Below are 22500 nucleotides of genomic sequence, written 5' to 3'. Positions count from 1 at the left end.
ATATATGTTCTTGTCACTGTTGTGTAGTTTGGATTCAAGGAACATAGGAGGACAACAGGTGTGGAAGCACAAAAGCTTGTGGTGAATTGAGGAAGTTGGTAGAAATTGTTCAGTTTGTCATAACTTTGCTGATAAAACTAAAGGTAATAATGAATAAAAACCTTAAACTTTGTGGTCATGACATGAAATTACTTTTTAAAAAAACTCTTTGTAAGTGGCAAAATTTAAAAAGAAAACATTTTTAGTTTTTCAAGAGTGATTGGATCCATTGTCTTTTTTCAAGTCTGGTGTATTCTAGTTTTGACTTATTTGGCATTATCCATTTGATTTATTTGGGATTATTTTTTATTGTTAAATGAAATTGCTCTTTATGATAATCAGAATTTACTTTGGAGAGAAAATACAACAACTGACAAAAGAAGTTGGTTGAAGGCAATCCTGTTCTAAAACCAGAATCAAGTATTGAGGCTAAAATTTAGTTTCTTAAATTCAAGTCAGCAATTTTATTGTGATGCTAATACTTTAGCATACTTCTGCACTTCAGTAATTGCTCACAGTAGGATTGAATTAGAATTATCTGATCAATAATCAGTAATGTGAACTGCTTATGTCAATACACATAGAGATTTGCACTACTCTAGCATCAGATATTGGGAGATTCAGAAATGATGTATACATGGTGGTTATATCCTTTCTGAATTCCTAAAGAATCAATTTTTATAAAGAGGGACTTCATGATGGTATGTTGAGCAAAATATGACTCTTGATTTGGCAGCAATAAGACAGCAATACTACATTGTTTTCATTATCATGGTTCAGTGAATAACCTCTATTGGTGTCTACATAGAATCTACTGTTGTAGACTCATAGAGTTAGCCCATGCTCCAGAGTTGGATTATTAACAATATTGGAATATCTCTCTTCCCCAATCCTCTGGCTATCAAAAACCAGATGACATTCTAGTCATACATTGCTTGTAGAAAATTGGTTTTGGTAAGGCTTGTGTGATTGGGCCTTCCTTCCTCAAGGACCAGCTGTCAAAATATCCTTTGCCACAAAGATGGTGTTGTTAGAAGAGGATACTCCTTCTTGAGGCTATGATTGAACATAAGATTGGAGGCATTGTCTTAAGCATTTTGAGCCTGGTATTTTGGTCATTGGCACATAGAGTATGAAAGACTAGGGCAGACCTTGGAATTCTACTATGTGTGTTCCTGCTTGCCATTTTCCATTAAAAATATGCCACATCACTTTGACTGTCCTCAGGGGAAGTCTTATATCCGAGCACATAAGTAATCAAGCCTCAAAACTAAAAGATACATATTATTGTTGCAAGGTCAACCAAGATGCAGTTTTACTTGGTAAAGTTGGTGGAAAGTCTTCTGATCACTGTTATAACCTGGGCAACTAGGTTCAGCAGTGAATTTAGATCATACCAAAGCTGTGAGCCTGAATGACCAAAAAGGGCAGTAAGTACAATCACTAGTAGAAGACCTTCTTCCTCTAAACTTCAAGATCTGCAAACAAGCATTAATTCAGTTGTGGCTGCTAGATACTTTCAGTCAAATCCAGACATCCATATTCTGCATTTGGGGTATGTGGAAGTGAGGAATACTGTATCAGATAGGAAAACAATGGCTGGCATCCAAAGAATTGCCACAGGAGACAAAGTGGACTTCAGACTTTAACAGATCCCCATGGTGTGTGGTGAACTCTTTTTTTTAATTGAGGATTATTCAAAAGCAGTTTGGGATACAACATATATGGCAGTTTTCAAAAGAAATAAAAACCAGCATTGCACTGATCAAGCCTTGCTCTTGAGCCTGAGCAGATCTTTGAATCCCAAGCTATATGGTGCATCAATATACAATTAAAATAAAATGTAATGAATGAACATGGAACGATGATGATATTTTGAAATTATTCTGTTCTATGTGTGTAACCTTTCGGTTAGGAAAACTTGTATTAGCTTTTATAATGGAAAAGTTAATTCATTATTTTTGTATGCAGCTTGGCAAAAGAAAAGGTTATGTATGAAAAAGAAGCAAAACAACAAGAAGAAAAGATTGAGAAAATGAAAGCTGAAGATTCTGAAAATTATGCCATTAAAAAACAGGTAAACAACTTTATAGTTCATGAATATATGTTATCAGTTGTTATTTTTAACTGAAAAGTATTGTGTGTAGGTTTTTTTTAAAAAAAGTTTCAAATTTGTGTTTTTGTGGACATATAAAAAGAATATTTAGTGCTATACTAGAAGTCTCCGAGTTGAGGCCCCAGGGAAAGGAGTTAAACTTCCTCTCACCTGCCTGCAGTCTGGACTGTTCATCTTCACTTTGGGTGTAAAAATGATTGCCTACATAGTTAATTCTAGAAATATTAATGGTTTGCAGAAATAGTAATGAAATAAGCATTGGGGTGAAATAACTGGTCATTGGTGCTCTGGAACAGGTTTCAAGGATTAGAAATGTTGCCTTCCCACACAGTGCATGGCACTGGCAGTTTGTGACTATGCCATGTGCCAGCCCCTCCTCCAACCTGTGGAATTGCAGTTGTCCTATCAGTCAGCCCTTGGGTCTGCAGATGCTGTTGCTGAAAGGCAGGTCAGCTCTGAGTAAGGCCTCCCTCATCCATGATCTGATTATGAATGAGAAGGTTGATCTAGTCTGTTTCACTGAGACCTGGGTAGGTGAGCAGGGTGGAGTTAATGCAGCATCAGGGCAGACTTGAGCATTTGTTTTGGGGGTGGGTGTTGCTGTAGTCTGTAGATATTCCATCTCTTTCCCGGAAATCTTTTCAGGACTTCATAGAGCCTGTCCCAAGATGACACCAGCCCAATGCATTGGCAGGCCACAATCTGGACCTTGTTTTCTCAACTGGACAGGAAGAGGGTGATCTGAAAGGGTGGGGGATAGTGACATCAGTCCCTTATCATAGTAATATCAGTTCCTGTTGAGGTTTAGGCTTTCTGCACCTGTTAGGGTGGTGTGCCCTTAGAGGCTGATGGATCCAATGAGTTTCCAGAGGACTCTGGGGAAATTTTTAGATTCTATGAGTGGCACTCCTGTCAAAGCCCAGGCTCAGGAACCTCAGGAACATGCAAATGGCTTGGGCCATTGACATGATTGCCCCGAGCACCCTACAAATGTGTAGTCTGTTTGGTTTCCTAGTATACGCCAAAGCATAGGGCAAGGAAACAAGCTGGAAGACCACTCAAACACAGCTAGAAGAAATCTCTGATTGAATGCAGTCAAATACTGGTGAGGGCTCATCATTGAGCCTACCTAGTGGCAGTAAAGGCACCAAAGAAGGCATACTTTGCTGCCCCCATTGCATCCTCATTGTGCTGTCCAGCAGAGCTTTTCTGGTTAGTGCAGGGCTTCGTACCATCTGACCTGAAAGAGGTGGCAAAACTGATGGTAGCTGTGACTTGGTTGCAAAGCTTTTTGAGGATAAGATCGCTTATATCCACCGCAAATGAATCTCAAGGAGTGTCCAGAGCTTGGTCCAGTCCTGTTCTGAGTTTTAGTTAGTAAAGCTTGAGGATGTGGATGGGTAGGTGGCACTGCTTTGCAGTGGTTCTGGTCCTACTTGGATGGTTGTTTCCAGAGGGTGATGCTTGGGGACTGCTCTTCAGCCCTTTGAAGCCTTCAGTGTTGGGTTCCTCAGGGTTCAATTTTATCCCCCAACATCTATATGAAACTGCTGAGTGTGATCATCCGGAGTTTTGGAGTACAGTGGTACCTCGGGTTAAGAACTTAATTCGTTCTGGAGGTCTGTTCTTAACCTGAAACTGTTCTTAACCTGAGGTACCACTTTAGCTAATGAGGCCTCTCGCTGCCGCTGTGCGATTTATGTTCTCATCTTGAAGCAAAGTTCTTAACCCAAGGTACTATTTCTGGGTTAGCAGAGTCTGTAACCTGAAGCATCTGTAACCCGAGGTACCACTGTATGCTATCAGCATATGCTAATAGCACACAGCTCTACTTCTACTTTACATCTGCCTATGTGACAGTGGGACGCGGGTGGCGCTGTGGGTTAAAGCCTCAGCACCTAGGACTTGCCGATCGAAAGGTCAGCGGTTCGAATCCCCGCGGCGGGGTGCGCTCCCGTCGTTCGGTCCCAGCGCCTGCCAACCTAGCAGTTCGAAAGCACCTTCGGGTGCAAGTAGATAAATAGGGACCGCTTACCAGCGGGAAGGTAAACGGCGTTCCGTGTGCTGCGCTGGCTCGCCAGATGCAGCTTGTCACGCTGGCCATGTGACCCGGAAGTGTCTTCGGACAGCGCTGGCCCCCGGCCTCTTAAGTGAGATGGGCGCACAACCCTAGAGTCTGGCAAGACTGGCCCGAACGGGCAGGGGTACCTTTACCTTTACCTTTATGTGACAGTGGATGCACTGGACTGCTTCTGTAATGGACTGGATGAGAGCCAACAAACTGAAGCTCAATCCAGTTGAGAGTGAGGTACTCATAGTAGGTGGTTCCCTAGACCAGATAACTGGGAGGTTGCCTGCTCTTTATTGGGTTACACCCTCTCTAAAGGTGTGTTTATATAGGTTAGAGGTACTTCTGGATCCATTGCTTGTCGCTTGAGGTTCAGGTGGTCTTGGTGGTGTGGAGTGCCTTCTGTCAGCTTGGGTTGGTGGCCCAGGTGCACCCCTTTCCAAAGAAGCATAGCCTAATTTCTGTTGTCTATGCTGTGGTAACCTCTAGGCTAGATTACAGTGGTACCTCAGGTTAAGTACTTAATTCGTTCCGGAGGTCTGTTCTTAACCTGAAACTGTTCTTAACCTGAAGCACCACTTTAGCTAATGGGGCCTCCTGCTGCCACCGCGCCACCGGAGCACGATTTCTGTTCTCATCCTGAATCAAAGTTCTTAACCTGAAGCACTATTTCTGGGTTAGCGGAGTCTGTAACCTGAAGTGTATGTAACCTGAAGCGTATGTAACCTGAGGTACCACTGTACTGCAATGTGTTATATGTAAGACTGCCTCTGAAGAAGGTTTGGAAACTTCATCTGGTGCAACATTCAGGGGCCAGATTGACCATCAGGGCAAGACAGTTTGAGCACATTACTGCTACACTGAGCCTACTGCACTGGCTTCCAGTTAGTTTCCGGGCCCAATTCAAACGGCTGCTCTTGACCTATAAAGCCTTAAACAGATGAACCAGAGCAAACCTGGCAATCATAATCTGAAGCCAATCATTGTATGAAGCCTTTCTTTGTGTTCCACCTCAACAAGAGCTCTGGTGGGTGGCAACATGAGAATGGACCTTTTCTGCAGTGGCTCCCTCCCCGTTTCTGGGGTACTCACCGCAGGAGGTTTGCCTGGTGCCTTTATTAGATACCGTTAGGTAACAAGCAAAAACATTTCTCTATAATCAAGCCTTTGGCTGATTAACATTCTATGTCCTTTTAAATGTGTTTTTGGGAGGGAGGTTATTGGTTTGTTTTTGTTTTATTATGTATATTTTGTGTTCTCATTCTGTATTTTCATGTTGTGAATCAGCCTGTGACCTTCGAATGGAGGGCAGTATTTAAATTTAATAAATAAATAAATAAACTATTTCTAGTCTGTAGAAACTGATTTGCCTTAAGTTACAGTGCCCATCACTTTTATGGATTATAGGGTATCTTAGACATTCTATTGGAATCATGCAGACTGTCCTGGTGCTGTTGTATAACTATATAAACATGGACTCTGTGGTCTTTTAATTGCCCTTAAGTTGATACACATGAGGTCTTTTAGATCCCTGATCCCTTATGCATGCATCATTTCTTTTAACTGAAAGCCTCTTAGAGTTATGGTTGTTGTTTTTAAAAAATACCGAATGTTAACACCCCATACTTAAATTGCTGCATCATCATGAGAAGCTATTATGCTATTTTAATGATAGTTTGCTAAGAGACATTTAGACTCAATACCCTAGACATAAAGTGCTCCCCAATTTGCTTTCCCCCTTTTAGTTTAGGTGCTCTATCTTTCTAGTAAAATCCACAAATAGTGTAGGAAGAACCCCATCTGCCACTGTTGCATCCCCAGCATTGAAAGTGGTTGTGTAGAAAGAAAGAAAAACAGATTATTCTGATCATGGATCTCTTACATTTTGCATACTTTGGTCCACAATTACATGTGGACCTTGAAATCTGTTCTGGTTTTCATAGTTGGAAGCTCAATAGGACATTGTTTGAGATACCTTGGTCTAGTGGCTTTTAAGAAGCTACTTTTAATTCCTTTTGGTACCACAGCACTTTATAGGTTGAAAGAAGCAACAACATTATAAATTCAGAATGGGAGCTTCTGGTCACTGGAGTTGTTGCTTGTTTTCTGAAGACAGAATGTATACTCTGTCTACGTGTCAGCTAAATTGTGGACATATTTTTTTCATGACTACAGGTGCTTGCAGTTGCACACACTGGATTCTGTTAATACTTTTGCTTAAATACAATCATGTGAGGGCTTAAAATTCATATAATTGTTGTTAATTAATTTTCATTTCTATCCAGGCTGGATACATGATAGAATTAGCTGTTTACACCACATTTTCAGTGCATGATTTTGAGGGTTAAAAAGATTCCATGATTTTGTATGCAATTACAAAATTGTTTTCTGTAGATGTATGCAAGATGTTCAAATTCAGTGGGGTGCCAGACCAGTAATTTTGTTCAAAAAGCATGGTGAGAATAATCTCTCTCCTAAAATGAAGCCCAAGAATGAGTAATAACTTTTTATGCATGATAAGCATCAAAAATATGAGCCTGCTGGTCTTTGGTTTTCATTTTACTTTACCTTTGTCTTTTAGTCAGAACCTCCTGCAGTGAGCATACAATGTGATCAATAACTCAATAACTTTTTTCATGCAGTAATTATCTCTGTGTGGTATTATCTGAACACTGTTTTTATTTATTACCAAAAAGATGCAGGAGATATTTATATAACCAGCTGATCCCATTTTGGACGAAGCTGTTTTTGACAGCAGGGGAAATAGTTTATATTAAATAGTTTTTAAAAACAAATATTTCATGGAAAGCTTTTTAGCAGATCTTGCTTTGGTTTTAAAAAGTATTACTGAGTACTTTAAAAAAATTATTGTATATAGAGTAACTTCAATAGGTTTGCATTATTTTAAGCAGCTAAACAGTAGAGTTGTATACTAAAATTGAATAGTTCATATACTTAATGAACTTCCATTTTGCAGATTGAGGTCTTGCAAGAATCTCGAATGATGATTCCTGATTGCCAACGCAGATTAGAAGCTGCACATGCAGATCTTGCTCAGCTATTAGTAAGTACAAAAGAAATGACATTTTGTAGAGCTTTCAACTGAATATCTACCTTTTAGCTTGATCTATCAACTAAAAATAATAAATTGATTGATCATGCATATGTTTCATTGCTACCAAAACTTTAACAAATTTTCATTTCAGGAATACTGAAGGAACTTTGAGAATCTAAACCAAACCTGCCACTTGCTTGAAGGAAAAGACATATTTAATATTTGTTTATTTTCTGTTAGAGTAACCAATCCAAACCAAAACCCGCCCCCCTGCAAAACATGCCTGCTAACTTTAAGGTGCAAAAATTAAAATTTGCCCTAGCAATGAATCAACTACAGCTATAGTTAATTAATATTTAAACTCTTTGAGCTTGCAGCTTTAAATTTCTGCTGTTTATCTGTACTTTGGGAATTGGTGTAGAAGTAAACCTAGATCAAGTATCAGATTTGGCCTCAGGAATCCCAGGTTCATTTCCTCCTCTGATGTGAAGCTTTGGGCTAGTCACCATCTCTGTGTCCGTATCACAGAGTTGCAGTGAGGATAAAATGGGGGTGGGGAAAACCATGTACATCAGCCTAAGAAGCAAAGGGGATGGGGGATAAAAATAATGCAGTGGGACTGAGTGTTCTCTCTCTATAATTCCCCACTTCAACTTTAGGCCCATACGAAACAGGATTTGAAATTTGCTTTAGACCTTGGTTTCAAAGTTTATTTAAGATAGAACCTTCATAGCATTAATCTTGGCTAAGATTTGTGACAGGGACGCGGGTGGCTCTGTGGGTTAAACCACAGAGCCTAGGACTTGCCGATCAGAAGGTTGGCAGTTCGAATCCCCGTGACGGGGTGAGCTCCCGTTGCTCGGTCCCTGCTCCTGCCAACCTAGCAGTTCGAAAGCATGTCAAAGTGCAAGTAGATAAATAGGTACCGTTCTGGTGGGAAGGTAAACGGCGTTTCCATGCACTGCTCTGGTTTGCCAGAAGCAGCTTAGTTATGCTGGCCACATGACCCGGAAGCTGTACGCTGGCTCCTTTGGCCAATAAAGCGAGATGAGCGCTGCAGCCCCAGAGTCGGTCATGACTGGACCTAATGGTCAGGGGTCATGTGGCAAGATTTGTGGCAAGTTGCCAGGGGGCTTTAAAACTAAATATCACGATAAAGTGAAGAGCTATGTTAGGTCTGTACTGGTGTCAACATTTTTGTTGAATCCAGGTGCTTACTATCACAATACTGCCAAAGAAAAATGCACATTACATATTGTTTTTTGAAATAGGTGATTTAGCTTGCCCCTAAAAACAGCAACACCATAGAAATATTTGGAGTAGCAATCATTATCTTAATCATTATCTTAATCATTGATTGAACTGATTGCTTCAAAGTTTGGCTATTAGAATCACTGGTACGCATACTAACATTGTTTTTGCCTCCCAAAACTTTACTTCCTTGGAATTGAATGAAAAAGTGAAATGGAGTTCAGTATCATTTGCATATTAGTGGCATTGCACTCCAAATTCCTGGTTAACCTTCCCAGCTGTTTCATGTAGATTTTATATTCTACATCCATTACATTTATACTTATCTGATCAAGGCAGAACAGAGTGGTACTATGACTTATCTTGATTGGGACACTATACATCTGTTGATGCAGCCTAGAATAGCATTAGCTTTTTTTGCTACTGCATCACACTGTTGATTCATGTTAAACTTGTGGTCTCCTTTTCACATGTGCTATGGGCAGGCCAGGTGTCCCCCATCTTACGCTGCAGCTGGTTCATCCTGCCTAAGTGTAGAACCTGACATTTGTTTCTATTGAAATTTATTTTGTTTGTTTGGGTTCAGTTCTCCAATCTGTTAAGGTCTTTAAAAATCCTGATTCTGTCTTCTACGGCATTAGCTATCCCTTGTAGTTTAGTGTCATCTGCAGATTTGATGAGCATCCCCTTAATTCCTTTATCGAAGTCATTTCGAAAGACATTGAACAACAGTGGGTCTTTTTTTTTTTGAGAAACCCATGCTGGGTCTTAGTAATCATGGCATCCTTTTCTAAGTGTTCACAGACCAGCTGTTGAATTATCTGTTCTAGGACTTTCCGGGTGCTGCAGACAAGCTGACCGGTCTTTTTTCCCCTTCTTGAAGATGGGGGACAACATTTACCTGTTTCCAGTCTGCAGGGACCTCACCTGTTCCCAAAGAATTCTCTAAAATTATAGACAGAGGCAAACTCCTTTAGTACCTTTGAGCACAGCTCCTCAGACTCTGGATATTTATTCATTCAAAGTAGCTAGGTGTTCCATTACATATCTTGGGCTGCAGCTCCCTCCTTGCATCATTTATTCTGGTATCACCAGGTTGGGTTGCTTTCCTCCTGGGGGAAAACATAGGTAAAGTAGGAATTGAGCAGTTCTGCCTTCTTTCTGTCACCCAACAGCATTTCTTTCATCTTCTCCACGCAGAGGACCTATTATTTCTATGGTGTTCCCCTTGCTTTGAATGTAGCCAAATAAACTGTTTAAAATTATTTTAAACCTCTCTTGCAAGCCTAAATATTTATATTTTATTGAAAATTTTCAGTGAGAAAATAAAGTAAATGAACAGAAAAAAATAGAAAAATAAAAGGGAAAAAATACTTGGAATTGTGATACAATACAAATATAGGTAATTTAAGTCTCACACAACTACTGCATCTCTCCTTTTTTACTGTTTGGTAATCTGCTCTAGGAAAGCATCATCCAAGTCTTTAGTCTGGCTTGGAGGTCTATAGCAGACACCCACAGTAAGGTTACTGTTGTATCCCTCTCCTACATATACTCTCAAATCATCCTTCCACAAGTGTACACATCCATTACATTTAATGCTCCTCCTCCTTCCTTCCTGTTTGAGCTATTCCTTTTGAATAGACCCTCAATTTATACATTCCAGTCACCCCACCATGTTTCCATAATGCCTTTTAGATAATATTTGCCAACCTGTATTAAGAGCTCAAATTCAACTTGCTTGTTTTCCATACTCCATGCATTAGTATAGAGACAACTGAAACAATGCATTATTCCCTCCAGTTGATTCCTTCTTGTGGTTTTTTGCTCTTTAGCATGCTTTTTTTAGCACCGCCTCAGTTTTCTGTGCATCCATGAAGCTATTATCCCAGTAGCAGGTATTCCCCTGTCATATGTAATATTGTCTCTATCCCCCTCAGGAGGGGGACAGTATTGGCATCTGCTGAAGAGATTGTCATCTGCTGGAGCACCAGGGCAATAGAAACATCTTCCTTGCTCTGGCAATGAATGTGATAACAAAGCTTTCAGATTTTACTATTGTTTGTGACTGATTATCCATGTTTTGACTTTTCTATGCCAGTCAAGCAGGGGCTGAGTACTTCTTTCCTTTGGGATTCATGCTAGCACTTTAAATGGGAACACTTCTTTGCAAGATTGTTATGATTATGATTATGATTGTTTATGATTAAAAGCTAAAGAATGGATTTCATTGGGCCAAAAATCATTTATTAAAGGTCAGTGTGTTTGCAAAATTGGGCCTATGCAGTGAGAAGTAAGCACCGTAGCTCATTACTATATCACCCTTTACCAATTTACTATCATATGACTGTCAATTGAACCTAATAAACTGGGTATTATGTCATGTTCTGCTGCTGATATTGAGTATCTATCAATCAATCTTTATTGGCATAGAAAAAGTGCATTGTATACATGGATCAGAATACAACACAGTTAACAAAACATAGTAAGAGATACTTTAGGATGAAACTGTCCAGTGAGGTACGAAAATGGCTCTTAGGACCTATGGTGACATAATTTCATAGTGTCACTCAAAAATCTTGCCACATTCTCCACAACATCATTACTACAGTAGTTCAGCAGATAAGACACACTGGAAGAGTCAGTGCAGTAAATCCTTTCCTTCAGTAAGGGGGCCAAATACTTATCATATATTTTTGCATAAAATGGGCAGTAAAATAAAATGTGTGTGATAGATTCAACCTGTTTTGTGCCACAAGGACATTATCTTTCAGAGTATGGGATTTTCGAGAATCTATCTTGCAAAACTGCAGATGGCAAGATGTTAAATCGCCAGGGAAAGAGTTCTGCATAGGTGGGAATCGTAAAGCTGGTGTAAATATGGAGTGTCCTGGCCAAACAAGAGTGGAATTCCCAACCCCAATGGGGAACAGGTTTTATTGGCTGTACTGCAAAAGGGTTTGGAATTCATTCGCTAGGATTCTTCACTTGATTATCTGGAATACTTCCAATTGTGGGCTCTGCAGAAAGCTGGGCTCATTGCAATCCAAACTGCATACTGAGTAATATCCAGTGTTACTCAAAATAGACCCACTGAAATCCATGCACTCAGTCTGTGTATGACTAACATTGAATATCACCCTACATGTTGGGAACTAAAGTGCTAAAGCCTCCTTCATGATGCATATCAATGCAAACAAATAGTTTTAAGCTTTAATAATTTGTAAAATAGTGAAAAGTGTGCTTTGTTTAATTTCAGGAAAATGAAAAAGAGTTGGAAGAAGCTGAAGAATATAAAGAAGCACGTTCGGTACTTGAGTCAATAAAGTTAGAAGCCTAGATAGAGTAGTGAAAAATCAATGTATGCTTTGGGTCCATTGTTAGCATAAATCGTCAGACATTAGTAAAATGTATTTCCTAAAGTAGTGTTAGGAATTATGATGTGCTCAAATGATCTGTACCTTTTTTTGAAACCATTTTTGAAAGTTGTAAAATCCACAATACAAATTACAAATAAAAACAAAAAAACAAGCCCAGAGAGCATTTTTCCTTATGATTTGTAATACAGAACGTATCTTACAGAAGTACAACAGTATTCAGAAACACACATCTGTATACAGTCTACACCAACCTGGGCTGCTTTGTATACAGTTTAAGCACTTTATATGGAATCTTAGTGTTTTAGCATAAAGGTCCTGAAATACCTGCCCTTATTCTCCTTTGTATACAAGAGAGTGAAAGTTGTGGAGATCTTGATATATCTTTTCTGTAAGGGAGTACAGTGGAAATCTGACAACACATCTCAGGACTTTGCAATTTTTAATTGCTGTGGCATTTAGGTGTGCTCCCAAAAGAAGGCTCAAAAGAAGGTGGGTCTCGAAGAAGCTATGTAAATCACTGTGTTATTAAGACTATCATTCTCTCTTGCTTTCTAATTCTGAGATCCTATAGATTCTAATATCCAAATTGTGATTCCTGTTTTTTAAATCATGTTTTCAGCTTTTCCCCCCTGATAGACTTGACTGATATTTCAACCCCATGTTTATAGCCATATTTGCCATTTTATCCATGTCTGACAGCTTAGTCGCTGCTTTGGTCGCTTAAAAAATGCCTTGATAATAGCTGCCCATTCTGTAGTTAATTCTTTTAATGCTGCAGCTATGAAGCAGTTCTTAACCCCTCTCCCTTAAACAGTGTTGCTTTCTGGTGGGTTAAGTGTTTAATGGAGAAGTCATATGTTGTGTAAGGATATAGAACCTGTGTAACAGCTTACCCCACTATGTACTGAGAGCAGTACTGTAGAAGTAAGAGTATGAGAAGTGGCTAAGAAAAGAATACCATGCGACACAGGGAAATATGTGCCCTTTAAGGAAAAGAGAAATATATTCCATCTACCCTATTTCTGTTGTTGTATTGTTATATGGAAAAACATTATTGAAAAGAAAAACAATTAAAATGGTTTGACATCATGTACATTTTGGGCCTGTGATGGATTTGCATTACTTTCCTGCCCTCAGAGAAAAGACAGAGAAAACAAAATCATTTGGCCTCTCAAAACCAAGGTCCAGAAGAAACAAAGAAATCACACAACAACTGGACACGAGGGATACGATTAGGATAGCCCAGCCAGTAGAGCATGAGCCTCTTAATCTTGTGGGTTTGAGCTCCACGTAGCGCAAAAGATTCCTGCATTGCAGGGGGTTGGACTAGATTGACCCTTGGGATACCTTACAATTCTTTGACTTTGACTCTAAAGGATCTGGAAACTAAGCCTTATGAGGAACAGCTGAGGGAGTTGGGTATGTTTAATCTGGATAAGAGGAGACTGAGAGGGAGATATAGCCATCTTCAAATATCTAAAAGGCTGTCACATGGAAGATGCAGCAAGCTTGTTTTCTGCTCTGGAGGATAGGACCTGTACCAATGCATTTGTTACAAGAAAGGGAATTCTAACTAAACATCAAGAAGAACTTTCTCACAGTAAGAACTGTTAGAAAGTAGAACGGACTCCCTCAAGAGGTTGTGGACTCTCGTTCCTTGGAAGTTTTTAAGCAGAGGTTGGATGGTCATCTGTCATGGATGCTTTAGTTGAGATCCCTGCATTGTAGGGGGTTGAACTACATGACCTTTGGGGACCCTTCCAACTCTACAATTCTAGGATTCTGTTATAGTGGCCGTTTTGATATGTAAATGTTAGGAAAACAAGAAGTGGAAGTAATAGAGAAAGTTTATTGTCCCTGTTGGGGTGTGTGTCTGCAGGTCCCTTTCTCCACCCACACAACATATAGCTACAGCAGGGGTTCTAAACCGGTCCACAAGCTTCATTCAGATGGTCCAGGGTGTGTCTGTGAATTTGTTGTTGAAGACAGGAGATGGCCCATTCATCTTATTAAAGATTTATTCTGATTTTTGAATTGTATTTTATCATTTCTTTTATTTCTTACCTTGTATTTTATTGTATTCTATGGAATTTAGATTGTAATACAATAAAAAACAATATTTGAAGAAATAAAAAAGCAATAAAATAACAATTAAGAATCATCAGCATCTAGCACACTGCATTATAATTGCTACAATGGGCAGAAAAATCATTAAGTAGTCTGCCAAGTACCACTGCAATTTTCAAGTGGTCTGGGGAGTGGGAAAGTCTGGGAACTACTGAGAAAGTCTAATGAATTTTATTCAGAAGAGCCTTGGAAAGGGAGTAGGTCTTACCTAGGTTTGAACAGAAGCAAATTATTAGCAATCATATGGTGCATTTTTGCTGAACTGAATTATTTTGGAGTGGGAGGAAATTTACCCATACAGAGAGAGAGAGAGATGTATAAATATGCATGCATGCAGAAACTATATATGCTAGGGAAAAGGGGTCTTGCCAAAGATATACCAATTTTGTGGGGTGAGGGGGTATTGAGGGGTGATAAACATGGAATCTCCCATCAGCACTGAATAAAATGCTATCTCCCAACAAAAGCTGCAGCAAATGAATCCTTGATCATTTGTTTCTGCTCTGCAGTGCAAATTAAATGTGGATTAAAATGTGAATTTGGGGGACGGGGAGGTTCTGTTACATAACCATGTTAACTTCCCACCCTTTTTACTTTATTGGTACTTGTTGGTAGATCAGAACTTTAGGAATTAAATTGAGGACTTGGTAATAAACATGTTATTTGTAAACCATACAAAAGTTCAAGTATTCCCAAACAGCACTCACTGTCCAGTCATTTCCTGCCACCTCTGGTCACTGCCTCCTGGCGATGCAATGCTTTGCTAGAAATAACTGTATTAATATTGTGTGCAGTGACCCTGTTAATTCCCCAGCGCATGCATCTAGTGAGCAACTGTCTCCATTACCAGAGTGCTTGCAAGGAACAGAACCCAACTTACAGGAACCTGTGTTGCAGGCATAACATTGCTTGGGCTTCTCTGAATAAATCAGTTTATGAATTACATTACTGACTGAAAGATGTCATGCAAAAGTGTGCTCATAATTACATTTTAAGGGCTAAAGCTACATTTATTTATATAGATGATTTATATACTGCCACAGGGTGGTTTACAACAAAGCAAACAGATAATAACATGATCCTTTAAAAGGCAACAAACCACAGAACAGTTACTAACAGAATCAGCAGCAGCAATCCAGTCTGTTCTCCAAATGTCTTTTGAAAAAGATCTTAAGTAACCACAAAAAAATGTAGAGAGGGCCAGATGCACCTCAGAAGGAAGGAAATTCCATATATGAGGAGCTGCTATATAAAAATTTCCTTCCTGCCCCCCACCCACCACCATGTACCTCATACTAAAGAGGGTCCACCAGGGAGGCCACATCTGCTGATCTTAGAGCACAGACCGGTTGATATGGAAGAAGGTGCTCTTGCTGAGACCCAAGCCGTTTAGCATCTTGAACTGGACCTGGAAGACAATTGGCAACCAGTGTATTCACTAAGATGAGTAATATGTTCATGACCTGCTGCCCCTAGCAGCATTTTTGCTTCAGCAATTTCCAGACCATCTTCAAGGGTTGCCCTAGTCCAGCCTGGAGGTTACCAGAGCATGAGTAACCATGGTCAAATGATCCCTGTCCAAAAATGACCATAGCTTGTACCAGGTGAAACTCTGCATAGTTGCTCCTAGCCACTGAGGCCACCTGGGCAAAGATAGTTCCAGGAACAACCCCAAATTATGCAACTGGTCCTTCAAGGTGAGTGAAACCCTATTAAGAACAGATAGTTCTGTCAACTTCTGGAAACCCACTTATGGCACTTCCATATTGTGTGGATTTAGCTTTAGTTTGTTGGTGAACATCCAGCCCATTGCTGCCTGATTAAGCACTTTCACTGCCTTTTGAGGTACTGATGAAACAGAGATAGAGCTGGATGCTGGTGAGACCTCACTCCGAATCCCCTGATGACTGGTCCCAGTAGTTTCATATAGATGTTAAATAGCATGTATAACAAGACTGAACCCTGCAAGACCCTGAAGGAAAGCTCCCATGTGGCCAAGCAAAAGTCACCCAATCTCTGAAAATGTCCTTGGAGATACGAGTTGCACCACTGCAAATTCATTACTCTCCTTTAAACTGACCAGGAGGGAAACATGTATGTATTCTCACCTGTGTCCCCACCACCACACACATAAACATTTATGTTAACTTAAAAAACAGGTGTGAGGATTCCATGCTTTGAAATTACTATTCCAAATCAAGCATAGGATTTTGGCTCAATTGTTCATGCTGTTGCTTAATTTTGGTCAATATTTAGAACAAACAAAGGAACCTTGATTTGAAATGTATCTGTTTTGCAAGTTGGAGTGCAATGATGTAGAATCTCCCTTCTACCTCCCTGCACCCCCCCAATCTTCTTCCCAAATCTCCTCTGAAGGGTTGGGGAAGACCTAAAACAGATGTTGGTGGAGTGCAAGGAAGAGAAGAAGGAGGAGACGTTTCATTTCATGTGTTTCCCTTGCTGGTTCAATGGGACATGCATAGCAGAACTTGCTGGTGTACTAAAGGTTCCTATAGGAGGAGAAAAAGGGAATGATAGAATTAGAGAGGCCATTTTTTGTTTCAATAGGCTGGAAGCAATATTCATAGCAAGGCTCAAAGAACTGCTTTTGGATACATACTCAAGAATTGCAAAAACAAACAATCCCAATGTATTTTCAGAGCATTTATTTTGACTACTCTCTTACACCTCAAAATAACCAGAAGGATTCAGACTTAGTATTGCTTAGTTACAGTTTCAATTAGCGTATTCTAATTTAAGCCGCATTGATTTCACTGGGCCTATTCTCATATGCCTAATTCTGGACCCATTGCACAGTACTTTGTTGTACTATACTAAAGTGGTTTCACTCCTACTGCTAGAGTTGTTTCCAGAAAGTAAATATGGGAGGCTATTGTTCAGTGCCATGGAAGTTGCAGTGTCCTGCATGGTTCAATCTTCTCACCCATACTATTTAGCAGCTCTATGAAGGCATTGGGAAGTTCAGGAGTTTTGGAGTGAAGTGTCACCAGCATGCATCTGAACCAGGAAGGTCAGATGCGAAGAGGGGGAAATGTATTGCTGTTGCATGTCCTTGCTCTGCAAATAACAGAAGGGTTTCAGGATAATAAGGACTACACATTTTCTGAACACATTTCTGAACTAAAGTTTGGCTGGTGGAGTTAATTTACAGTGGGAGAGGAGAGAAGCAGAGCTTACTCCATCAACTCTGCTGGGACAGACCATCAGGCCTCCTCTCCCTCAAGTGTCACCAGGGAGGGGCCATTCCATAAGACTCCCTCAGTGGAAGAGATAAAAACCAGAGCTAATTCCATCCGCTTTACCAAAAGCCCAGCTCCATTAGGCACTTCCTATGCCAGAACTGTGCCAGCTGGTCATTATAAAAACAACTATTTGAGAATTGATGCCTGAGTTTAATTTAAAAACAAACAGGCACTGTCCCTCCCTATCCCTCTTACCTTGTGTGTGTCATTGTTTTTTAAGATTGTAAGTTTTGGTCAGGGACTGCCTTGTTTTAATTGATTGTATGTAAGCTACTCTGTAGTGATGTATGGAAGTGAGAGCTGGACCATAAAGAAGGCTGATCGCCGAAGAATTGATGCTTTTGAATTATGGTGCTGGAGGAGATTCTTGAGAGTCCCATGGACTGCAAGAAGATCAAACCTATCCATTCTGAAGGAAATCAGCCCTGAGTGCTCACTGGAAGGACAGATCGTGAAGCTGAGGCTCCAATACTTTGGCCACCTCATGAGAAGAGAAGACTCCCTGGAAAAGACCCTGATGTTGGGAAAGATTGAGGGCACAAGGAGAAGGGGACGACAGGACGAGATGGTTGGACAGTGTTCTTGAAGCTACCAACGTGAGTTTGACCAAACTGTGGGAGGCTGTGGAAGACAGGAGTGCCTGGCGTGCTCTGGTCCATGGAGTCACAAAGAGTTGGACATGACTAAATGACTAAACAACAACAACAAAGCTGCTCTAGAGCCTTTGTGGCTGAAGAGCTGGGTACTAATGCTATATAAATTATGAATAAAGTACAAAGTTGTTAATGTCATGCTTCCTTGCTGGTAGGGCTATAACCAGCAATTTCTTTACAACCAACAGTCAACACACACACATACAGGATAGGACAGCCACACCTATCCCATTCAAAGCACTCTTATGCTGTTTTAAAAGTCATGGTGAATTTTGGGAACAGTAGTTTGTTAAAGGCGCTGGGAACCACAGTTCCCAATATTATTTGAGAAAGACATGACTGCAGCACGTAATGATGTAATCAGTTGGTTAGAATCTGTGGATGAACATAGGTAATATAGTTTTCAGAAAAATATTTTTAATATTTATATTACGTATTTATAAAAACAGCAGCTGCCAACATAGAAGAGTAATTATATATTGTCACAACTTTCCTCCAAGGAGCTCAGAGTGATGCACATAGTGCTCCACATCCCCATTTTATCCTCACAGCAAACCTGGGTTAGACTGAAAGACAGAGACTGACCCAAGGTCACCCAGTGGGTTTTTCCAAGCTGAGTGGCAATTTGAACCCAAGGTTCTAGTCCTAGCAGCCACCATGCCACACTGGCTCTGTCTACCCTTCTCTTACATGCAGGAGGGTATGGCTCTTCTAACCCATTTATGAATCTTTGGTTCATGTGCCCATTTCTGCAGATTTAATAAACTCAATTAATTAAAACTCTGACAATTAATTAACTGGCTGCACAATCCTATGCATATGGTCTGAAGGCATATAAGGTCATCACCTTGCTGAAGCTAAGCAGGTCTAGTGTGACGGATTATAATTGTAAGAAAACAAAATAAAATTTTCCTTGAAAGTTAGTCTCACACAGTGTTCAGTGGGACTTACTCCCTAGTAAGTACATTTAAGAATGTGGCTTAAAATTTATTTAATTGGGTGACAGTTCTAATTTTAGCAACTATGAATTGTTAGCCCTGAAACATGTAAGTTGATTAAGAACAATTATTTTTAAAGTTCAGAAGCTTTTACCTTCCTTCAATAAACAGCTTCTGTGAAAAGGACAGATTTGCAGATGAATTTATGCAGACTATATGAAAGTCAAATGTAATGGAAAATTAATTACAAACACCTTGAACTAAGTGAGTGACTGGTGGTGTTTTTTTTATATATATAAAAATGTTTAATAAGAATTAAGGAAGTTAATAGTATGCAGTCACCCTTTGTGCTCACTATCACCCTTGAATGAACTTGAAAAAATTCCACCTTTATTAGTCATTGACTCAGTCAGTTTGGCAGACTGCTTAAAAGGGGGCTGGGGTGACTTTTAAGTGACCTTGGTTGGAGGAAAGTATGGATAACAACTGGGCTTTAGGTTTTCAAAAATGAGTAACAGCCATTAGTCACATCCACACCACACAGTCAAAGCACTCTTACACTGGGGAATGTAGTTCGTTAAGGGTGCTGGGAACTACAGTTTCCAATATTATTTGGGGAAGGCATGAATGTTAAATTATGAGTGCTTTAAATGTTTCGTGTGGCTGTGACCATTGTTCCTTTATTCCAGAATCCTCCTAGGTATGTAACCTCCAGCCTAAGGTGTGTAACATCCAGCCTAAAGAAGAGTTATGCAGAACTAAAAGCCTTGTTCGCTATCTGGTGACATTTTGGTTGGTCCTAATAAAAGGTATTGTCCAGCTGTGGAATTTGGGTTGCCTTGGGTGGGGGGTTGTGGAGGAGCGGATGCCCTTCAATTAGTTAGCCTGTGGTCTATACACCCTGACCCATTTTTCTGTGGCCCAAACAACACCACCCTTGAAGGGGTTGCTGGCATGGAGGGGAAAGGAAGCTTTGGGGCAGTTCTTTATTTTGTCTGGACATTACTCCACCTCCCTTATATACCGTCTTTCCATCAAGCAGCTTATGGTGGCTTACACAGCTCTCCCTTTCCTTGTTTCATCCTCACAACAGCTCTGTGAGTCAGAGGAGGCACTGCCCCAGCAACCTCAGCCAATCGCCACCTGTCTGTCATTAGTTCTGGCTTCAACTTCATTGGCTGTGGCTCCTGCTGCTGCTGGCCTCTCTGCCTTCTGCCCTACAAGTCTCAACGAGCATCAGCCACCATTGCTGTGAGGTAGGTTAGGCTGAGAGATAGTAGCTGGCACAAGGCTGCCCACAGTACATCCCTCCTCTGCCACATGCTTGAAAGTTCATTAGTGAAGTTACATTAATAGGATCCATGTAAGCTTCATAATGTTTCCTGGAAGATGGGTGTGGAACACTGGGCACTGTGTTATACCCAGCAAGGGCTGCATGCAATGCCAGTACATCCAGTCCCAAGAAGAACAGCAATCTGGATACACATATAAAGTGCCACTTTTTAATTTCAAGCACTTTCCAGGTCTAGAATGAGATGGGGGGCAAAGGAAGGTGGTTGTTACCATTAAGGAACTTTTGAGCATCTGGCTTGGATGGTCCTTCAGAATCAGGTTATCCCTGTGCTGCTTCTGCTGCTGCTCCTCCTCCTCCTTACTGCCACAAATGAGGTCCCACTTCTTTCCTGCTGGGCACTTGAGCAAGCATGTTCCTCTTGGGCTTCTATGAGATTTTTCCTGGGTTGTTGTGAAGATAAAGTAAAGGAGTGTAGAACCACGTAGACTGACTTGAGCTTCTTGGAGGACAAGAGGGATATAAGTCTAATAATAAGTGTATATTAAAATTCTACCTGAAGACATTAGTGGGAAAGTGGTTAGAAATAAGCCTGCCCTTCTCCTGCAGCGAGGTTCAGAGAGGTCCATGGCTGGATTAGAACCATTAACTTAAAATAATGAGATGCCAAGAAAACCTGGTGTCAGAAGTTTCCTCCTGCTTATTAATTGTAGTAAGTTTCCATTAGGGTATATATCATTGAATGAATGCAACATTAAGTGGTAATGTGCATGCTTGGAACAGCCAACACAGATCAAATACTACAGAGGGTATTCTCACAGAAACTTATATTGATTCCAGCACAATACTTCTAATAGAGGCAGTTCAACTGGTGATTGCAAGTTTGCTTGTTTGATGCATTTGTCTACTGCCAAGGCAGTTCACAAGTTAATATATTTAAGCAAGAGGACAGAGGAGTACAAAAGATAAAACAATAAAGCAACAGTATGCTATCCGCCCATCTGTGGTCTCTTTAGGAATGGATAAACATGAGGCCTCCGCAGCCAAGAAGGAGCTGTCCAGGTTCTGAACCTTCTGAATTGGACATGCAGGACAGCAAAGCTTGCCAGCTGCAGAGTAAGGACTGAGACTGCCAGAGTGATTACAGTGAATTGGGCACAACCCCTATTCATTCTGAGTTGGGCTTATTTCTTATTATGCTATACAGCTTACTGCCAAAACAGGCTTCTAGGATGTTTACAAAATATAAAAACCAAGGTATGTAAATAGTTAAAATATAAATATTCATGGTTAAAGTATATTAAAATAACACAGCAATTAAAAACAAGAGACTCAAGTTGAGTCTTTTCTGCCGAAATAGGCTTCTAGTGTGGCTTACAGGTCACTGAAAAAACTGCTCCCGCGCTAGCAATCTAAAATGGCCCAACAAAAAAGGAAAATTAATTGGGAGAGAGGAGGAAATAATCAAACTTGGGTATAATATCTTAGTTACATGTTCTTCCAGTAAGTATCTTGGCTGCAAAAGCTCATTGAGTTCAGGTACCAAAAGTTGCTAGCCTCTCAGCTGAGCCAATGGAGTGGCCCTGCATCCTTTCTCTTCCCTGCTCAGCTGCAGCCTGACTCAGTGGCTGCTGCCAGGTGGAAGCTGATGGAGACTTCTCAGCAGAGCTGGTGGTGACCCTGCACCACTTCTCTTCTGTCCTCTATTACTCTATTTTTAGCTTAGATCTGCAACTTTGATTTGATTAATAGTCACATTAACATATTAAAGCCTTCTGATTGACAAAAAGGTGCCCCTTTTAAATTGGATAGCAGTGGCAGGCGGGGGTTAAGTCTTAATTGTTTCTAATACAAGAACTTTCAAAAATTGCAGATATTTCATTTTCTCTGTCACAAAGTGGGGAATGCCTCTTCTGAATTGATGCCAACAATGGCACCTGCGCAGATAGTGTAGAACAGAATATGCTTTCCCCCTTCGAAATATTGTTGTATTCATATATAAATAGATGCAGATTTAATTGGTTCATGAATTGACTAAACCAAAAGTATGAATTGATTTAAAAATTATTTAATCAGATTATAGGCCTCTTTATAATTTAGTAGCTCTTTATTTCTTGTTTTTTGTTTTTAACTTCTAATACGCCCTTGCAATTGGCTCTAGTTGCTGTTTGCAATCGTTAAAAGTCTGGATCATGCATAGCTTTATATACTCTGGATGAGATTGTGTGTGTGTACAAGTTTTATTAGGTCTATTGCATTTTTCAGGGTACAAAATGCTATAACATTTATTTTCTAATTTTTAACAAGGAAGTTATCCAA

General features: G+C 40.2%; 2 protein-coding genes and 1 long non-coding RNA gene across 3 annotated transcripts in view; 2 read left to right on the top strand and 1 right to left on the bottom strand.

The window, feature by feature from the left end:
* The window catches only part of TBCA (tubulin folding cofactor A), a 33306-nt gene extending 20304 nt beyond the window's left edge, over positions 1 to 13002 (top strand). Inside the window, exons 2-4 of the mRNA XM_083404424.1 lie at positions 2011 to 2116; positions 7201 to 7287; positions 11789 to 13002. Coding sequence (XP_083260550.1) covers positions 2011 to 2116; positions 7201 to 7287; positions 11789 to 11869 — 274 coding nt within the window. The 3' untranslated portion in view covers positions 11870 to 13002. The remainder of the gene's footprint in view (positions 1 to 2010; positions 2117 to 7200; positions 7288 to 11788) is intronic.
* LOC310660095 overlaps positions 7370 to 22500 on the bottom strand; it is a 35369-nt gene continuing 20238 nt past the window's right edge. Inside the window, exons 2-4 of the long non-coding RNA XR_014503177.1 lie at positions 15326 to 15444; positions 9574 to 9641; positions 7370 to 7854 (exon numbers count right to left, since the gene is read on the bottom strand). This is a non-coding gene — a long non-coding RNA (uncharacterized lncRNA). The remainder of the gene's footprint in view (positions 7855 to 9573; positions 9642 to 15325; positions 15445 to 22500) is intronic.
* OTP (orthopedia homeobox) overlaps positions 19483 to 22500 on the top strand; it is a 22558-nt gene continuing 19540 nt past the window's right edge. Inside the window, exon 1 of the mRNA XM_083404315.1 lies at positions 19483 to 19699. The gene's annotated coding sequence lies outside the window, so the exon portion shown is untranslated. The remainder of the gene's footprint in view (positions 19700 to 22500) is intronic.

The sequence above is a fragment of the Podarcis tiliguerta genome (assembly GCF_965153285.1).
Source record: "Podarcis tiliguerta genome assembly, chromosome: 11".
NCBI classification, from domain to species: Eukaryota; Metazoa; Chordata; class Lepidosauria; order Squamata; family Lacertidae; genus Podarcis; species Podarcis tiliguerta.
This window is presented reverse-complemented; position numbering and strand designations above follow the sequence as displayed.